This window comes from Thamnophis elegans, chromosome 12 (assembly GCF_009769535.1).
Source record: "Thamnophis elegans isolate rThaEle1 chromosome 12, rThaEle1.pri, whole genome shotgun sequence".
NCBI lineage: Eukaryota > Metazoa > Chordata > Lepidosauria > Squamata > Colubridae > Thamnophis > Thamnophis elegans.
Window position 1 is genome coordinate 17368935 of NC_045552.1, and position 20069 is coordinate 17389003.

General features: G+C 47.6%; 1 protein-coding gene across 3 annotated transcripts in view; it reads left to right on the forward strand.

Annotated features, from left to right (window-relative positions):
- The window catches only part of AHDC1 (AT-hook DNA binding motif containing 1), a 280849-nt gene that overhangs the window by 210403 nt on the left and 50377 nt on the right, over positions 1–20069 (forward strand). For all 3 annotated transcript variants that reach the window (XM_032227381.1, XM_032227379.1, XM_032227382.1), the window contains exon 3: positions 9676–9844. In XM_032227381.1, the coding sequence (XP_032083272.1) occupies positions 9676–9844 (169 nt within the window). The remainder of the gene's footprint in view (positions 1–9675; positions 9845–20069) is intronic.

A 20069-nucleotide genomic window follows, 5' to 3' on the forward strand; every position in this document is an offset into this window, starting at 1 on the left:
ACGATGAATGGCCCCTCCCAGAGGAAATAAAAGAGGAGCGAAAGGGGAGTGGAGTTTGCAGGAGACAATTATTTTGCTTAATTGGTTTGTGACTCTCTGAGACTCCTTGCCAAGTACTGCAGATATCGGCCTGGCAGCTCTCCAAGCCAGATAAGGTCTGTGATTGTAAATCCTCCCTTGAAAGACTTTGCTGGATGTGAATGAGCAGAATTCACAATAAATTAATAAAAGGGGTTTTTGTCAGGACAAGGAGTTTGCTTCATGCTCTTGGGAAGCCTCGGTCAGAACAGGGGTGTGTGTAGTGTGTCAAAACCCTTTGGATGGTCTTGGTTATATCTTTCCCCACTTCAAAACCCATGCTGCCCCCTGGAGATTGGTGAACAGGGAGGGGGAGAGGGATGCAGACCTCTCCCCCCTGCATGGTCAACAGTTGCTCTGAGCTGTTTTTGAAGCAGATGAGGTTTCCCAAACAGCCACGGAAGAGGTGGGAATTACAAACCCCCTGGCAGGCACAGGCTTGTTGCAACATTAGGAGAATCAGGCAAGGCAGGGAGGCTCCAGCCCATGAATTACAATGGTTGCAAGAATAGTGGACCATTGTTACTGTGCTGGGTGTGTGTATGTGCTCTCCTGGTTGGAGAGCAACAATTCTCGCAATGGGCTTGTAAGTGCTTGTAGCCTTCGCTGAGGAACTGGGGTGACCGGGTGAGAAATTGCCTATATATTCCGAGTCGGATCTCTCTGTGTGCAGCTGGGGTGGGTTCCTGCCAGTTCTACGCTCTTCTATAGAAGAGGTTCCACAAATCTACAGTGCCGTTTAGAACCGGTTCCAGCTCTCTCCCCCCTGCCCGTCCGCGCATCATCAAGATGAAGAGCGAGAGGAGGAATTCTGGGAGTTGAAGTCCACAAGTCTTAAAGCTGTCAAGTTTGAACAACCCTAGGGGGAGGGTTTCTAAAGGGTTAGGGGCGCAAGGGTCTTGTAACTTGACAGCTTTAAGATTTGCACACTTCAATGCAAGAGTTCCTGAGCCAACATGACTGGAGGAGGAATTCTGGGAGTTGAAGTCCACAAGTCTTAAATCTGTCAAGTTTGAACACCCCTGGGTTTTTTTTTCTAAAGGACTAGGGGTGCAAGGGTCTTGTAACTTGATAGCTTTAAGACTTGCGTGCTTCAAATGCCAGAGTTTCGGAGCCAACATTTTGGTTGCTAAGCAAGAGCGTTGTTAAGTGAGTTTCACCACATTTTACAAGTTGGCCATGCCCACCCAGTCACATGGCCGGCAAGCCACTCCCACCCAGTCACATGGCTGGCCAGCCACTCCCACCCCATCACATGGGTGGCAAGCCACTCTCACAAAGCAAGCCACACCTACAGAAGAGGTTCTAAAAAAATTTGAAACCCACCACTGGTGTGTGTGTGGGGGAGGTGAGTGTGTAAGGCAGTGATGGCTAATCATCATGGACCAAGTTCCCAAAATGTGCATGTCCAAACTCCCAAAATGTGCATGTCCAAACTCCCAAAATGCGATGCGTGTGCGGCCCCCCTGCATGTGCCTCCCTGCGCATGTCTGTGTGGATCCCCACATGCACCCCACCCCCCATGCATGCACGGCAGAGACCCGAAAACTAGCTGGCCGGTGGGAGGTGTGCGGTCATGCGCAGTGGAGCTGAACTGGGCCGAAGGCTCACGTGCCATCAGAGAGGGTGGTGCATGCCACCTCTGGCACCCGTGCAATAGGTTCTCCATCACAGGTGTAGGGGCATTTTGTGTGTAGGATTCTGCTTTGTACGAGGGTGTGTGCAGCTCTGCTACTCTGAGCCACTGGCTGAGGTCACACATCACACTAAGCGGCTGCACACTTTTCTTTTGGCCTAGCCCTCAGTGGGGGGAAAAGATATCCCAATTTACCTTAGGATTTGACATCAGGGTTTATTGCCGGCTGCCTGAATGTAATGGGGGCTTAGTGTGACATACACAAATGTTGTCCCCCCACCTTCTTTGTTTGCACTGACTTGGCTTATTACTGGTTTGGGACTTGCATCCTACCCAAGTCTCTTCATTAGTCCATAGAGGTCATCAAAGTTGTGTATGACACCAAGCTGGCAGGAATAGTCAACACTCCAGAAGACAGGCTTAAGATACAGAAGGATCTTGACAAACTTGAACATTGGGCACTATCTGATAAAATGAAATTTAATGGTGAAAAGAGAAACGAAATGCACAGAAATGAAATGCACAGGTACAGTATAGGTGGTATCTTGCTCAACAGTAGTAACTGTGAAAGGGATCTTGGGAGTCCTAGTGGACAACCATTTAAATAGGAGCCAGCAGTGTGTATCAGCTGCCAAAAAAGCCAACACAGTTCTAGGCTACATAAACAGAGGGATAGAATCAAGATCACGTGAAGGGTTAATACCACTTTATTATTCCTTGGTAAAGCCACACTTGGAATACTGCATCCAGGTTTGGTCATCATGATGTAAAAAGGATGTGGAGACTCTAGAAAGAGTGCAGAGAAGAGCAACAAAGATGATTAGGGGACTGGAGACTAAAACATATGAAGAACGGTTGCAGGAACTGGGGATGTCTAGTTTAATAGAAAGAAGGACTAGGGAAGACATGATAGCAGTCATCCAATATCTCAGGGGTTGCCACAAAGAAGAGGAAGTCAAGCTATTCTCCAAGGCACCTGAGGGTAGAACAAGAAGCAATGGGTGGAAACTAATCAAGGAGAGAAGCAACTTCGAACTGAGGAGAAATTTCCTGACAGTGAGAACAATTAATCAGTGGAACAGCTTGCCTCCAGAAGTTGTGAAAGCCCCAACACTAGAAGTCTTTAAGAAGATGCTGGAGAGCCATCTGTCTGAAACGGTATAGAGTTTCCTGCCTAGGCAGGGGGTTGGACTAGAAGACCTCCAAGGTCCCTTCCAACTCTGCTATTGTATTGCATTGTAAAAGCAAGAGCAGCTAAACATGAATTTTGGGATAAGCAAATCAGGATGAGCGAGTGGGAAAATGTCTGTGTGTGTTTTTGTCTGTGTGTAATCTCTGTGCAGGTCCGTGCAGCATGAGCCTGCAACACACGTGTGCATTGGTATCTTTTGCCTGTACCCACTTTTCCCCACTTCCAGGGCCTTGTGTCAGTTTACATGCAAAGGTGATGCTATTCATCAGGATGCAGGAAGTCCTCGACTTACAACCATTCATTTGGTGACTCTCTGAAGTTGCAATGGCCTGGGGGGGGGGGAGAGTGACTTATCACCGGTTTTCCCATTTGTCACCACTGCAGCAGCCCCATGGTCATGTGATCAAAATTCAGGCAGCTGGCAACCAGCTGGTCTTTATTGCAGCATCCTGGGGTCATGTGATCACTATTTGTAACCTTTCCCAGCTGGCTTTCGACAAGCAAAATCAATGGGGAAGGGTGGAACACCAGATTCACTTAAGGACGGCATGTTTCACTTAACATCTGCAGCCTTTCACTTAAAACAACAGTGGCAGAAAAGGCCGTAAAATGGAGCACGACTTGGCGAACATCTTCCTTGCTTAGCCGTGGAAATTTGGGGCTCCCATCAGGGTCGTACATCGAGGACTTCCCGTGCATTTCCTGGGTTGGGAGCAAGGACTTGCGATAGATCTCCTCTTTTTCTGGCCACGTGTCACGAGAATGTCTCCGCCTGCCATTTGGAGTGGCCCTTTCCTCTCGGGGGGCATCCGGCCTCATCTCTCTCGGTATCAAAAGGATCCCCATGGATTGACTCTGCGTCTCTTTGTCCCAGAGAAAGCTCAACTCCTGGGACTGGAGCTCGGGATTTGGAGGGTTTTTCCATGTCCCACTTGAGTTTAGAGGGAAGCTGGCAGGAGGAGGGAGTCTTGGGAGGGGCTGGGACCCACTGAATCGAATGAAAAGCCTTCTGTGTTTGGCCTGCTTCTTCTGACTTTCTGGCTGCCTCTGCCAGCTCCAGGCAGTTGAGACTAGCCTGGTCCTCCGAGGGCCGTTTTCTGTATTCCACATTCGCCCCTTTGCTGTAACTCTACACCTTCCAAGCCTGCAACTGCCATCGTGTGCAGAGGCCGGGAGGGAACGGAGGGGTGCTGAGAAGGGCATCTCCTTGCCAACTCCCAAAAATTGTAGGGAAAGGAAGAAGAGAGCTCTGGATTCAGTCCTCACCTCCATCTGCAAGCAAGAAACAGGCAGGCTCAAGTGGGACTGAGTTTTGCACAGGAAAGCAGAAACACGGTAGCTCAGGGGCTAAGACGCTGAGCTTGTTGATCAGAAAGGTTGGCAGTTCAGCGGTTCGAATCCCTAGTGCTGTGTAATGGAGTGAGCTCCCATTACTTGTCCCAGCTTCTGCCAACCTAGCAGTTCGAAAGCATGTAAAAATGCAAGTAGAAAAATAGGAACCACCTTTGGTGGGAAGGTAACAGCGTTCCGTGCGCCTTCGGCATTTAGTCATGCCGGCCACATGACCACGGAGACGTCTTTGGACAGAGCTGGCTCTTCGGCTTTGAATCGGAGATGAGCACTGCCCCCTAGTGTCAGGAATGAGTATCATGTCTGTGCGAGGGGAACCTTTACCTTAAACCAAGATAGCTGAAAGACGAAGGTCGTCTGCATGTGGCAGGCAGCAGGGGGGGGAAGATAGCCTCTGGGGTGGTGCAGAGAGCCCTGGGAGTCTGCCAAAAGCATGAGGTCACTTCCTGCTGTGGCTTTCCTGCAGTAGGGAGCCCTTCTAGAACTGTCGGGGTGGGTGGGCGGAGCCTCCAGCAGCCACCACTACCAGTTCGCCCGAACCGGAGAGAACCGGCTGAATCCCAGCTCTGGCTTGTAGCCTTCCAGGGGACCCTTTGGAAGTAGTTTGCCCTTGCCTTCTTCCTAGGTTTTTGTTTTGATTTGATTTCGCAGTCCGCTTGAGTTCCCAGCCACTTACTAATCAGGTCCAGCCGTGCCCAGCTTTTGAAGGTCACCAAAGCCAGCTCGATGTCCAGGAAAGTAGGAGTGTAAAAACGCAGGCGTGGAAAGCGGAGGGAGGACCATGCCAGCAGCTGGGTAGAGACAGAGTGGCACACAGCAGGGGGGTAGATCCAAGTGTGAACCTGTAGTGGGATAACAAAGATGGAGGTGACAAATCCATTTTCAGTTGTAGAGCAAAGGGCACAGTTCCAAGGCAACATGGCTGGGCGAGGCCGAAGAGGAGGGCACGGCAGAGAGGAAGAACGCAACAGTTCAGGGTGGATGCAAAGAGCAGTTGAAAAGCACCAAGGTGGTAGGCAGACCCTGTGAGTGTAATAAGTAGCATCGCCCTCAAGAAGTGGCTTCAAATTCCTCAGTGGCCGCTGTCAAGTCAGCCTCAAATCCTCCAAAGGATTATTGTGCGAATAAAAGGAAACTTTAGGTTTTCAAACTCTTTTTCCCATATTATTCTTAGGATCTCCATGCCCTTCATCAACTACTGCAGTTCGGGAGATGGTGCTAATTTGCTAATTTATCTTTTCAGAATCTGTCGCCTTTTCTTCTTTGCAGCTACTTAATACGTTGTTGACTACTTTGCATCCCTCTCTCTCTCCCTCTCTCTCTCCCTCTCTCTCTCTGTCTCTCTTTCTATGTCTCCCTCTCTCCCTCCCTCTCTTTCTCTCCCTCCCTCTCTTCCTCCTTCCCTCTCTCTCTGTTTCTCTCTATCCCTCCCTCCCCCTCTCTCTGTGTGTCTCTCTCCCTCTGCCCCTTTCTCTCCCTCCCTCCTTTTCTCTCTGTCTCTTTCTTTCCCTCCCTCTTTCTCTCCCCCCTCTCTCCCTCCTTCCCTTTGTCTCGCTCTCTCCCTCCTTCCCCCTCTCCCTCCCTCCCTCTCTTCTTCCGTCTCTTTCTCTCCCTCCCTCTCTTCCTCCTTCCCTCTCTCTCTGTCTCTCTCTATCCCTCCCTCCCCCTTTCTCTGTGTGTCTCTCTCCCTCTGTCCCTTTCTCTCCCTCCCTCCTTCTCTCTCTGTCTCTTTCTCTCCCTCTCTCTTTCTCTCCCTCCCTCTCTCCCTCCGTCTCTTTCTCTCCCTCCCTCTCTCCCTCCTTCCCTCTGTCTCTCTCTCCCTTCCTCCCCCTCTCTCTTTCTATGTCTCCCTCTATCTCTTTCTCTCCCTCCTTGTCTCTCTCCCACTCTGTGTGTGTGTGTGTGTGTGTGTGTCCCTCCCTCTCTCCCCCTTTCCTGACAGAGGCTTTCTAGTCTATCACTCGGAGAAACATTGAGTTCAGCTGGTAGGAAAAGGTTGAAATTCACTTAGTTTCTTTGTTGGTCCCCATGTAGGCTTCCCTTCACTAATCCCCCCCCAACGAAAGCTCAAACCATAAGGATTTGCTCCCTAGTGGGCCTGTGAACCTTCAAACGCCTCCCCTGACATTAGGACTTGGAAAGGTGTGTAGGCTTAGCCTGGATTGGGTCCCAAACTTTGCTTTGAAGCTGTAGGTTGGAAATTCTGTTTTTTAGCCAGGACGTATGGGTGGCCTTGGCAGCATTCTGCCTGGTGATGACCCACAGCCCTGGCTCTGCGCAGGATCTTTTGAACAGAGCTCTTTCCCCTAGAATAAGCAGGCATCTATTTCCTCCTGAGATGCTGTCCATCCGGTGGAGGAAGAGCCAATGCCACAGTCCACCATGTTTGCCCTGACTCCTCCCTTGCAGCCTGGCAGATGGACCAGGCAGATGTGTCAATATATACATGAGGCCAGTGGTATGAGCATAATCGGTCTCCCAAAATAAACAGCCCTAGACTGGCCCACATTCCAATCTCTGCTTCAGCTCTTTATCTGTGAAATGGGAATTAGCCTGTTTTGGCGAACTCGGTTCCTGCAGTCCCAGGAGACAGAATTTGGGATTCCAAGGGAATTCAGGTCCAAAGGTTAGGTTTTCAGAGAGGGAGGAAAGTTTATTCTTCCCTTCGCTTTCCTGTCCTCCCCTTCCACGTCCTTTCCTTCCATGTTCTTCCCTTCCCTTTCCTTCCCTTTTTTTCCACATCCTTCCCTTCCACATCCTTCCCTATCCCATCCTTCCCTTCCACATCCTTTTCCACATCCTTCCCTTTCCTTCCTTTCCCTTCCCTATCCCATCCTTTCCCTTCCATCTCCTTCCCTTCTACATCCTTTCATTCCACATCCTTTCTTTCCCTTCCTTCCCTTCCCTGTCCTTCCCTTTCCTTCCACATCCTTCCCTTTCCCATGCTTCCCTGCCACGTCCTTCCCTTCCCTTAATGGAAGACCAAGTCAACTTGCCAAGCTCCTCTTTGCCTGAGATCTCCCTTGATTGGGGACTCCGGGATGCCTTTGTCAAATGAAAATGAACATCCTTCCGCCTGCAATCACCCGCCACACATCTCGATGGCTCACCTATTCCTTGCAGACACTGCGCCTCCTTGAAATGGTTGCGATAAGGAAGAGATTACGCTTTATGGTGGGAAATAGAAGAGGCAAGGATGGGGAGTTGACTTCCTGGGGCTGCTTGGAAGCACGGTCTTGCCGTCCAAGAGATGGTGGCCTTGCATTCAAGATAAGGAGTACTGGATCCTTGGCTTGCAAGGGACTTGTGCAGATATAAGGGCCCCAGAACAGGGTGTAGCACTGTGTGAATGAAACCTAGGAGAGTGAGAGGTTGGAGTAGGGAGATGATGCCCCAACAGCTTAGCAAGCAGTAGCTGAGGTGCAGTTTAGTTCACGGTGGATTCTGCTATCCTGACCTCCTTCAGGTTGCTGCATGAGAAGGGTTGGCTATCTGCACCCCTTGCAAATTAGTTGTTGTTGTTGTTGTTGTTTCATCCTTGTGCTTAAGGCTCTCAGCCAACTCCATGTTCTACTTCTTCTTTGCTTTATTGGCTGCATTCAATGCACACAGCCCGGTTAGTGAATTACCCATTTTATAGGTTTGTGCAGGGCCTCAAACAGAGCGAGTCGGGCTTGCGCAAAACACACTAAAGCACAGATGCACATGTGTGCCCGTACACTCAGAGGCCGATCAAGGCAACAGCTGACTGAGCTTAGTAGGCTGTTTGTATGTAATTGCTACGCTCACCACTGACTGAGTTAAGTATGTTGAGTGGACACGTACACACACAACACACACACACACACACACACACACACACACACACACACACATCGAATAGCTGTAGTATGGAAAGAGACGGACGCTTTTCTATGCTCTGGTAAATAGACCCAGACATTCCCCAATGCATGTTGGCAAAACCCCTGTCTCTCTAGCCTGTGGGTAAAAGTGCACAAGCCGTGTGAAAACTGAGACAGATTTTGGTGTGCAGAGCATGAATACCACTTCTCCCTCCCCTCCTTTCCTCTCTCTCTCTCTCTTTCTCTCTCTGTGTCTCTGTCTCTCTGTGTGTGTGTCTCTATCTCTCACTCACTCTGTCTTTGTCTCTGCCTCTGTCTCTGCCTGTGTCTCTGTCTCTCTCTATGCGTCTCTGTCTCTGCCTTTCTCTCTGTGTCTCTGTCTCTCTCTCGCTCTGTCTTTCTCCCTCTGCCTCTGTCCCTCTGTGTGTGTGTGTGTGTCTATCTCTGTCTTTGTCTCTCTGTCTGTCTCTGTCTATGTCTGTCTGTCTGTCTGTCTCTTTCACTTACTCACACACTCACACACGCACAGACACATACTTGCTCACACACCACACAGCTTGAGATAGGAGGATGACTGTAGCTAATAGAGTTTGGCTGATGCCCCTGCAGGGCTATGATACCACGGACAGAAAGGGAAGAGAAGAACAGGGAGGGGAAACCAGACGAGGAAGGAAAGGCCGAGAGCGCCTGGGATCCGCTGAGTGACAGCCAGGTCTGGCATCCAAACAGACGCACAGACATTTTGTCTGTTTATCAGAGCCACACAGGCCTCTGACCCACACTGTAATGCCCCTTGGGTGAGGTGTGTTGCATTCTCCAGGAGCCTTTCCCCCCCCACTCCCTCATGCACATCTGTTGTACTCCAAAGCCAAACCCTTTGTATTTTTAATGACCTTGAGCAGGAACCAGCTACCCTGAACAAAAGACACAGGATTCCCTCACTTCTGGCGGGTGGGGGCCGCCTAGCTCAAACTTGCTTCTAAGCCAGGAAGGCTCAGGAGGAGGGAGGAGGGTCCTTCCTTGCAAAAAAAAAAAAAACAGCGAGTGGGTGGGTCAGGTTTTCCTCTTCTGCCTTGGCAAGGCGGCCTCTGTTTCTAAGGGACAGGGCCAAGCAGGGTTTGAACACACTTCATGGGACCGTCGGCCAGCCCCCTCCAGCCAGAAGGATCGTTTGGCCAAAGAGAGCTGTATTCGGGGGTGGGGGAGGTAGAGTCCGCACGCATACCTTCTCCATCTCCTGCACAAAATGGAAACTTGTTTTTTTTTAAAAAAAAAGAAGAGAAAACTCTACAAGCTTGTAAGGGGAAGAACGTAGCACCAGGGAGCACAGCTATTAGTGCCATCAGAGAGCTGCCTTTACCTTGCATCATTCACTCACTCACGCGGGTGCGCGGGCGCACACACACACACATCCCCAGACTGGACACTTCTCCCCCACTGCTGCGTCCCTTTGAAATGAAATCTCTTTGAAAAGCGTTTGAGAGGGTAGGAGGTTGTTTCAAACCGGTGTCCTTCTCTTCCTGCTCCTCCGGTTCCCCTTCTTCACAAGCCCGGGTCTGTGTGCTTTCCCTTGGCAGATGGGATCTCCAACGCGTGCCAGCCCATTGGACTGGAGAACGGAGCCAACCCGCCAGCTGAATGGTTCCCCTGCAGCCAGGGTCCAGGGTTGCGGCCACCCAACAGTGAAGTGGACGGCAGCGAGAGGAACTTCAGGGTGAACCTTCACTGCAAGTATGGGCGGCCCAGGTAAGGGGGCCCGGATGGATGGAGGGGCGAGGTGGGGAAGGACAGGGGAAGCAGGCAGGTGAGCCTGGCTTTTCTGCTCTGGTTGGTGAAGAGCAGAGGTAGGGGGGGAGGAATGACGCCCCTCCCCCTTTACGACTTGTGGACTTCAACTCCCAGGATTCCCATGCTGGCTCAGCAATTCTGGGAGTTGAAGTCCATTAAATCAGGGGTGTCCAAACATGGGAACTTTAAGACTGGTGGACTTCAACTCCCAAGATTCACATGCCGGCTCAGCAATTCGGGGAGTTGAAGTCCATTAAATCAGGGGTGTCCAAACTTGGGAACTTTAAGGCTGGTGGACTTCAACTCCCAAGATTCACATGCCGACTCAGCAATTCTGGGAGTTGAAGTCCATTAAATCAGGGGTGTCCAAACTTGGGAACTCATCTCCCAGGATTCCCCAGCCAGCCATTCTGGGAGTTGAAGTCCACCAGTCTTAAAGTTCCCAAGTTTGGACACCCCTGCCATAAATCATAAAAGAGCCATCGTGTTCCCCACCTCTGGGATAGAGTAATGGGTTGCTAAGGTTCTTCTGAAAACCCCGTAAGATTCAAGGAGGCAAACCAAGCCAAGCTGATATCCAGAGAATTGTGACCCGGGTGGAAAAGTCTCTCTGTCTCTAACTTTGTACCTGTGTTAAAAGAAACATAAGAATGGATTCTAGTACTTCCAAGAGGCAGGAACAATGTGCCTCTCTGAAGGCTTCCTTCCCTCTGATCAGCAAATCAGGTTTCTCTGCCCGTAGACAACAAGCGTATCAGAACTTGCAATCTGGTCCTTTCCCTGGCATGCTAGATTTCTGCTTGCAGTGTTCATTTCTTGGACAAAGGGGACTAGTTTACAAAACGCATCCTTTTTGCCCATAGTCTACAGTGATGCTGGACACTAATCCTGTAATTTACCATCACTGTTTTCCTTCTTCTGCCAGTAGGAAGACACAAAGCCTCAGGTTAGGATGGGACATTAGGATACTGCCTCTCACCATTGCATTGTGATCTCATGTCTTGATCCCAGTTTGTCTGACCTTAGGATGTCTGATCTGTGCAAATGTAGGATCAGTTGCAGGTGGTGTATCTCAACTAAAGCATCTGCCCTTAGTAGAATCAAGGTGTGTTGTTTCAATTTCCCCCAAACAAAACTTTAGATACCTGTAGTGTAGAGGGAACATTCTGAAGATTAGAAGAGCCCAACCAAACCATTTTCTTGATCTTAATGCCACTGCCTTTTCAGAAATGTTTTCCTGACTTTCCAGTTTAGCCTACAGCTTTGGATTTTGTGTGTGTGCATGTGTGTGTTTGTGTGTGTGTATGTGTGTGTGTGTGTGTATGCATATGTATGTATATATGTTTGTGTGTGTGTGTGTGTGTGTGTATTTACATACAGTGTATAGATCTAGATTATAATCTTTTTTATTGGAGTCCTTAATAACAATAGTAAGAACTCATGCAAACTAAAGCAGAAGGAAGGAGAACTGAAAGAGAAAGCTAAAAGTGTAAAAAAAAAGTAAAAAAAATTAAAGAAGCAACCTCTGATCTTCACAGCAGTTACAAGTACAATTATATTTTAACCTCTCTCTGTCTCTCCCTCGAGTTAATTATGACTCCCTTCTTTCTATATCCATCCGGTCTAATCATCAGAGTCATAAATTGTAAGTTCACTTTTGTTCTTTTTTAGGCTAAAACTCCATAAGGAGTTTCCAGCCACTATTAAGTGTAGGTATTGTCCTTTCTCTAATCAAATGAGTCAATTAAGCCATCACAAGAAATTTCCATCATCTTCATCAATCTTCCTCCAGGGTGGGCAACGCCCAATCTTTTCATTTTTGTGCTACAATAATGTCACTGCAGTTAGCATATATATATATATATATAAAACAGTGATTTGTAACTCTTTGGTACAGGTTAGTTCTCAGCTTACAACAGTTCTATTCAAAGTTACAACGGCACTGAAAAAAATGACTTAGGCCCGTGTTTTCACACTAGCCACTGTTGCAACATCCCCCAATGGTTGTGTGATTAAAATTCAGGCACTTAACAAGTGACTCATATTTAGGAAAATTCATTTGGTCGGTTGTTAGAATCATTTCAGGAGTGTGAAGATCTGTCCATGAATCTCAGAGACTCTGTGCCCAGCCTTTCCTTGCAAAGAACCTCATTTGGGAAATATTTACATGGCAGCTTTCCAAGATAGATAAGGTCTGTAGCCATAAATATTCCTTTGAAAGACTGTTTACTAAGCCTTGCTGAATGTGAATGAGAGGAATTCACACTTGCTAATAAAAGGGATTTTGCTGGGACCAGGACTCTGCCTCCTGCTTTTTGGGGAAGCCTAAGTCAGAACAGCTGGCTTAAATGCTATGCAAGGCATTAGATTCCTGTGCTGTGATTCCCTCTGGCTTCATTTGTGAGATCCATCCATCTTTTTCCTCACTGACTGCTTTAGAAATTTGTGGAAATGAGCAAAGATCCCAAGGATTCTCGTTAGTCAATAAGGCTGAGGTTTCTCGCTTGCACTGTGCATTGGTAGAGCCCATGTGTGCAAACACATAGACACGGTGGCAAATACACAGATGCACAGGGTGCCCCAGCCTGTTCCTGGCTGTTGTCTTTTGTCTCATCTGTCAGAACTTGGAAAGGGAGGGAGGGGTTGGGGTTGAGGAAATGCACTGGAAAGACATCCTGCTTTCTCTGACTTCCCTCCCTCCCTTCTGCTCTCTCGGGTGCACCAGATCCGTGCTCTGGGCTGGGCTGCTTTCCTGACCCTTCTTTGTCCACATCTGGCCAAGAGTTGCTTGGAAACATCAGTGCAAGGATGGGGGGGAAGAGCCAAGCGTTCTCCCAGGGACAGATGGGAAGCCTTGGAAAGTACAGAAGGAAAGCCAGGTCCGCAGCAGACACTGATCTCTTTCCTTCTTCCTCTTGCTGGACAGCCTCAGGAAATTTTGGGACAGGCTGGGAACATTTGGAGGAAGGAGGCAGAGAAGGAGAAGAAGAAGGCAGGGGGAAATGGTCGGAGCACCCAGAAAGCAACGGAAAAGCCGTCTTTTGCAAAGGTCTAACCAAGAGGTCTAACCAAGGGGATGTGGTGGCTCAGTGGCTAAGATGCTGAGCTTGTCGATCAGAAAGGTCGGCAGTTCAGCGGTTTGAATCCCTAGCGCCGCATAACGGAGTGAGCTCCCATTACTTGTCCCAGCTTCTGCCAACCTAGCAGTTCGAAAGCATGTAAAAAATGGAAGTAGAAAAATAGGAACCACTGTTGGTGGGAAGATAACAGCGTTCCGTGCACCTTCAGTGTTAAGTCATGCCGGCCACAGGACCACGGAGACATCTTCGGACAGCGCTGGCTCTTTGGCTTTGAAACAGAGATGATCACTGCCCCCTAGATTTGGGAGCGACTAGCAGATACAGTATGTGCGAGGGGAACCTTTACCTTAAACCAAGATAGCCAAAAGACGAGAGTCATCTGCCTTTGGCAGGCAGCAGAGGGGAAGTTAGCCTCTGGAGTGGTGCAGAGACCCCTCTGCCAAAAGCATGAGGTCACTTCCTGCTGTGGCTTTCCTGCAGTGGGGAGCCCTTCTAGAGCTGAGCCAGAGGGAGGGAAGATCCAGCAATGGGGAAAAAAAAAAAAAGGGGTTGTTGTTTTCTTTGCCAAGGCTGGTGAGAAGTGAAGCGAAGGAGATGGCTGAGCCTATTGGAAACAACACAGGAAAGACGTTTAGGGTGGGATTGCGGTTTCGTAGGAAGTCAATGGAGACTATTCAGCCTCCCTCCCACTGTTCGGGTCAGGGAGATGCCTCTTGATGACCCAGATTTCTCCGTCTCCCCATGCGCAGAAGGGGAGAAGTGGAATCTTTTAGCAGCTCTGTCCTCCTGGGGTTGCAGAAGGAATGGCATCTGTTGGATTGGGGCTGGGAGGGGGAGGGCAGGCTATAGAGAACGTGGGGAGGGTTAAGGCAGGATGGGCTTCTAACCCATGGAGAGATTTGTGGTACCCATTTCACTTGCTAAGCCTCTTGTCGAGCCGCACACTCATCCCACCGCCAGCTGGGCCGATTTTCCTCATTTGGGAGCTACGTTTAACAAAACAGAACGGATATCTTTGTGGCTGTTCTTATGTAACAAGCTGGGTGGGGAGTTCTGGGAGTTGGGGGTCCACCCATCCGAAAGCAGCCAAGGTTGAGAAGCACTGCGTCAACTAAAAGGTTTAGCGATTAAACTAACAAAGTTTAGGACATGCTAAGCGCCAATGCAGCTGCTGTGTTTTCAGTGGATTTGATTAAACGCGTTGCGCAGAAACAGCCTGTAAACCAGTCTGTTTGCTTTTGATAGCGGAATAGAATAGAAATAGAATAGAATAGGAATAGAATAGAATTCTTTATTGGTCAAGTGTGATTGGACTCACAAGGAATTTGTCTTTAGTGCAATGCTCTCAGTCTATATAAAAGAAAAGATACATTTGTCATGAATCATAAGATACAAAACTTAATGATAATCCTAGGATACAAATAAGCAATCAACTCATAATAGGAAACAATCAATATAAATCATAAGGATACAAGCAACAAAGTTACAGTCCTGCAGTCATAAGTGGGAGGAGATGGGTGATAGGAACGATGAGAAGACTAATAGTAATAGAAATGCAGCCTTAGTGAATGGTTTGACAGTGTTGAGGGAATTATTTGTTTAGCAGAGTGATGGTGTTCAGGGAAAAATGTCCTTGTGTCTAGTTGTTCTGGGGTGCAGTGCCCTATAGTGTCATTTTGAGGGTAGGAGTTGAAACAATTGATATCCAGGATGTGAGAGGTCTGTAGTTATTTTCACAGAAGAACGCTTCCAGGGCAAAAAATGGTTCCACTTTCCATTCTTTCACAACCTCTCTCAGCCCTAAAGGATTTACCTGCCCTGCTTAAATTTTGGAAAGAACAGGCAGTTGCTGGGCCAGAGAGAGAAGCCAGCCCATTTCTCTAAGAAAATCCTCGCTCTTCCTTCTCCAACTTTTGTAGCCCTAAAACCAGAGCATGTTGGCCTCCCTTCAACCCAGCTTCCAAGCCTGGGGTTGCCTCCCATCACAGGAGAATCCTCCAGGGCCCGTTTGCAGCTAGTCTCCATCGGCAGCCACATGGGCATTTTTAGATGGACATGACTTCTCATCCTTCCAGGATCTTTAGGCAGGCTGGGACGTTGTGGGAATCAGGAGGGTGGTGCAGGTCATCGGGGAAATGCTATATTGGGAGACCTCGACTTACGACCACAATTGAGCCCAATGTTTCTGTCGTTAAGCGAGACATTTGTTAAGTGAGTTTTGCCTGATTTTACCACCTTTCTTGCCATGGTTGCTAAGTGAATCACTGTACGTTACTAACATGGTTGTTAAGAGAACCTGGCTTCCCCATTGACTTTCCTTGTCAAAAGGTTGCAAGTGGGGATCACTTGACCCTGGAATGGCAACCATCATAAATGGGAATCAGTTGTCAAGCGTCATAATTTTGATCACCATGGAGATGCTGCAATAGTTGTCCAATGTGAAAAACGGTCATAAGTCACTTTTTTTCCAGGGCTGTTATAGCAATAGCACTTAGACTTATATACTGCTTCACAGTGCTTTTACAGCCCTCTCTAAGTGGTTTACAGAGTCAGCCTCTTGCCCCCAACAATCTGGGTCCTCATTTTACCCACCTCAGAAGGATGGAAGGCTGAGTCAACCTTGAGCCTGGTGAGATTCGAACTGCTGGCAGTGAGCAGAGTCAGCCTGCAATATTGCATTCTAACCACTGCACCACCAGGACCAAGGAAAGGAAGGGAGAAATAGCAATAGCCCTTAGACTTATATACTGCTTCACAGTGCTTTTACAGCCCTCTCTAAGCAGTTTACAGAGTCAGCCTATTGCCCCCAACAATCTGGGTCGTCCTTTTACCCACCTGGGAAGGAGGGAAGGCTGAGTCAACCTTGTAACTTCAAACAGTCACTAAACGAATGATTGTAAGTTGAAGACTACCTGGAATGACCAATCTGGTAACTGGGGAAGATAGAAAGAGTCTATTAACAAGTCAATAATATGGTGACTACATTCATTTACGAGCACCTTTTCAGGTTACAGTCTTTGTTTTTGTGTTTTTAAAATGTGTAAAAACAGTGATGCCACGGACACTCTATTTATGGACATTTTTTATTGTTCCTTTGAATGCTGCCCAGAGCTGTTATAAATTTTCTAAATAACATCAGATTAGATCGGATCAGATCACATCACATCAGATGAAAATTACCCAGAGCTGATAGATTTATCCGGTCATGATTTTGATGAAAATGCCTCTGTGCGCACTGAGGACCCAGGCTTTTCTGAAAACAAACACTATCAGTGACTGAGGGACGGCAAGCTCAATGCATTTCGTTGCGGCATAGGTTTCCAGAGGCAGATTGGGGTTTTTCCCCCCGCTGTAAGGTCATGCTAGCTAGTTGGCTGTCTTCCGATGGACTGCCATTCTCATCAGCTCTAGGAGACATGGCAGGGGGTAGGGCCAGTGGTGAAATGCTACCGGTTCACCTGAACTGGTAATAAAAATAATGCTACTGGTTTGGGGGAACCTATATTTCTGATGATCAGCTGTGATGTGCAGTTTAGATTAGCTAGAAAGCAGGATTTCTAGCTAATCTAAATCGCGTGGCACAGTGAATTCCCCACTCCTCACTTTTCACTTACCGTTGCAGGCACGCTTGGTAAGAGCCTCCGCCCACCTACTCGGACATTATTACACCCATTTTTACATTCTGCGCATGTGTGGAAGGTCCTGCAAATGCGCAGTGGGGCACATGTGAACCACACACTCACATTGTTACCAAACCGGTAGCAAAGGTAACTTGATTTCACCCCTGGGTAGGACTGGAGGTGATGAGGGGCTGGCACCAGAGGTGGTATTCAGCTGGTTCGGATCGGTTTGCCCAAACCAGTAGCAGTGAACTGCGGGTGGGCCGCATCTTCTGTAGCCTCATTTTCGATGCTGCCTGCATGCGTGCATGCCCCGTGTGCAAGCAAAGTGCATGCACCAAAGGCAACATTCACGTGCAGAAGGTGCATGTGATACATGTGTGGGCGCACATTGACATTTCCAAACCAGTGTCAAACTTATATGAATCCCACCGCTGGCCGGCACCCACCAGAAACAGAACCAACTGCTTTGGAGCGTCTTGGGAATTCCAGTTTACAAAGGAAGAAAGAACTCCTTTGCTGGAGAAACACTTTCCCAATCTGATGCCTTCCAGATGCGTTGGACTTTAACTTCACATCTGGAGGGCAGCAGCTTCTGAAAGGCAGCTCAGGAGACTAAGGAAAAGTCCAGTGGTCCAGCAGTGCAGAAGGCACTCAGAAAACCATCTGGGCTCGGTTCTGAGTTTAGGTGAGCAGAAAATGTTGCTGCAGTTTGTTGCAAGAAATATCCAAGTAGCTCCAATCACATCCAACAAGTTTCAGCGGTGTGTATGTGTGTGTGTGCTGACTGAGAATGCAATTCTGTTCACTATTTTTCAGACTGGTGCTGCTTTGACTATTTATCTTAGGATAATCGACTCTCCTTATTAATCCGTTATTGGGCCTTGTTCGTGATTCATAGCAAGTCTAGCTGAAGTGGAGGCTTTATGTTGCCCGCCTACACAACCTGATGTTCTGCATCCTTTACTCAAGCCCAGAAAGTGTACAGACTTGGTACTAGAGTTGCTGAGAAGCGTAGCCAAGGATGCAGGGGTGGAATTCAGCAGGTTTGGACTGGTTTGGGCGAACTGGATGTTAATTTTACATCCGGTTCACCCAACTGATAGTTCCAAGGACTGGCTGGCCACACCCACCCCTCCCAGGAGTCTCCACGTTTTGGATGCCAGATAAGTGCAGGGCCCATACGGAGGCTCTGGGAGGGCGAAAAACAAGCCTCCCTGAAGTCTGGAAATCTGCCTGTTCCCAGCCTCCAGAGGGCTTCCAGAGCCCCAGGGAGGCCATTTTCACCCTCCTAGAGGCTCGGGGAAAATCTCTGAAGCCTGAGGAGGGTGAAAAACGGGCCTATCAGAAGTTCTGGAAGTCTAGAAATGGGCCTGTTTCCATCCTCTAGAGCCCAGGTGAGGCCACTTTCGCCCTCCCGGAGGCTCAAGAAAAGTCTCCGGAGCCTGGGGAGGGTGAAAACACAGGAAGCCAAGTAGGCCAGGCCCACCATGGCCACACCTACACAGCAACCGGGCAATCCTGCAAGGATGCATTCGGGGGGGGGGGTGTTGATGAGCAAATCATGAACCCCTCCCCCAGGTCTGATTCTGAAGTCTTGGCCTGATTAGAAGCTCCTGGACATCTCTTCCGCATTTTGCAATCAAAGGCTGCACACAAAAGCACATGCATTAGGGAACATTGTTTACAGAAGTGCATACATGAGGGAAGATTAAGGAAAATAAATACAGGCTGCCAATGCCAGGGGAACCTCCTAGAAATATAAAAGATTTTTCTCCCTTTTTTAAAAAAACAATAGCAGAACAATGCCAAGATTGGAATTGCTGAATGTAAGTAAATCTGGCGGACGGCAGAAGTACACCTCCATCTGTACCCTGAATTCAAGAGACATTATGTGTCCTTTGTACAGCCCCAGTCTTCAAGGCTGAAAGAAGATTTAGCTGTTTCATTGTTTTGCTCCCTCTTGGCTCCACATATGTTTTGTATGTGCGTGAATACAAGAATGGGATGAAGATGTCTAGACTGTGTATTCCTCTTCTTGTCAAGTGTTTAGGGATAAGACTTTTTTTAAAAAAAAAATTTTTACAGCAACATACAGCAGAATACAAATAACAAACCCAGAGAGTGCCCTGGATAATTTTCTTATGTTGGATTGACAAAAGAGACTTGTTAAAGCTTTGAAAAATTTTGTGAGGAGGGACAAAGAAAAAAAATGAAAAGAAATCAAATTTTAGGTCACTGTTTGAAAGGCCTAAGTTTAAGGTTGTTCATAGTGAAAGGCAGGATTTTAAAGTTGCTTTATTTGATCAAGGTTAAAATAGATTCATTATTATCTCTGGTAAACCTTAATGGACTTTTGCTGATCAGGGCTGAATAAAGAGGCTTTAAGGATTTGTTTATAGATAGGTGATGGGAAGGAGAGTTCATTTCTTGTATTTTAAGAGAAGATGATAAGTTACGAAAATTGTTTATATTTGTGATGAGGAGGGAAGTCATTTCTTTCTATCGTTCTTTTCTTTTTCTTTACTATATTCTTATTTTCTTTCTTGTCTATTTTCCTACTGTTTTCTTCTTTTCTGCAGTTTCTTTTTTTCCTTTTTTTAATTTGCACTGCTTTTTTAAAAAAAAACCATTGTAACTTTTAATAACTATTGCAAAAGGAACATAAAACACAGTTACTATATTAAGCTTTAAAAGGAGATAAGGGGTAAGCAACAGGTTTTTTTTTATTTGTTTGTTTTGCTTCACCCCACCCTCTGAAGATTATCCACTATCACCACAGATCAGCAAGCAATGAAAAAAAAATAGAGAGAGTTTAAGCTTTGATAAATAGGCCCCATTAAAATCCGCTCCAGGGGGAAAAAAGAAAGAAGTGGGGGGGAGGAAACTGCTCAAAATTCCATTGTTCCCTCTTTGATGGTAACCTAAAGTCAAAGCACTGGGCCACTCTGAATAATGATAATTGATAACAATAATTAATGATGATAGGGCATCTCCCAGAGGGAAACCTAAGGAGTGCTTGGGGACAGAGGGAAAAGATTTCAAGGAGAGTCTACCTGCCCACAAAGTTTGTAACAACGCTTTTCACACCACCTGGCCCCAATTTAATCCATTCTGGGCCATTCCGTCTTTTACAGGTAGTCCTTGACTTACGACCACAGTTGACCTCCAGTTTTCTGTTGCTAAGCGAGACAGTTGTTCAGTGAATTTTGTCCCAATTTACCACCTTTCTTGCCACAGTTGTTCAGTGAATCACCACCATTGTTAAGTTAGCCATACAGCTGTTTAAGTGAATCTGGCTTCCCCATTGATTTTGCTTCTCAGAAGGTCACAAATCACATGACCCCGGGACACTGCAATAGTCACAAATACGAGTCATTTGCCAAGGGTCTGAACTTTGATCACATGACCACGGGAAGGATGCAGCGGTCATACATGTGGGGAAAAAAGTCATAAGTCACATTTTTCAGTACCGTTGTAACT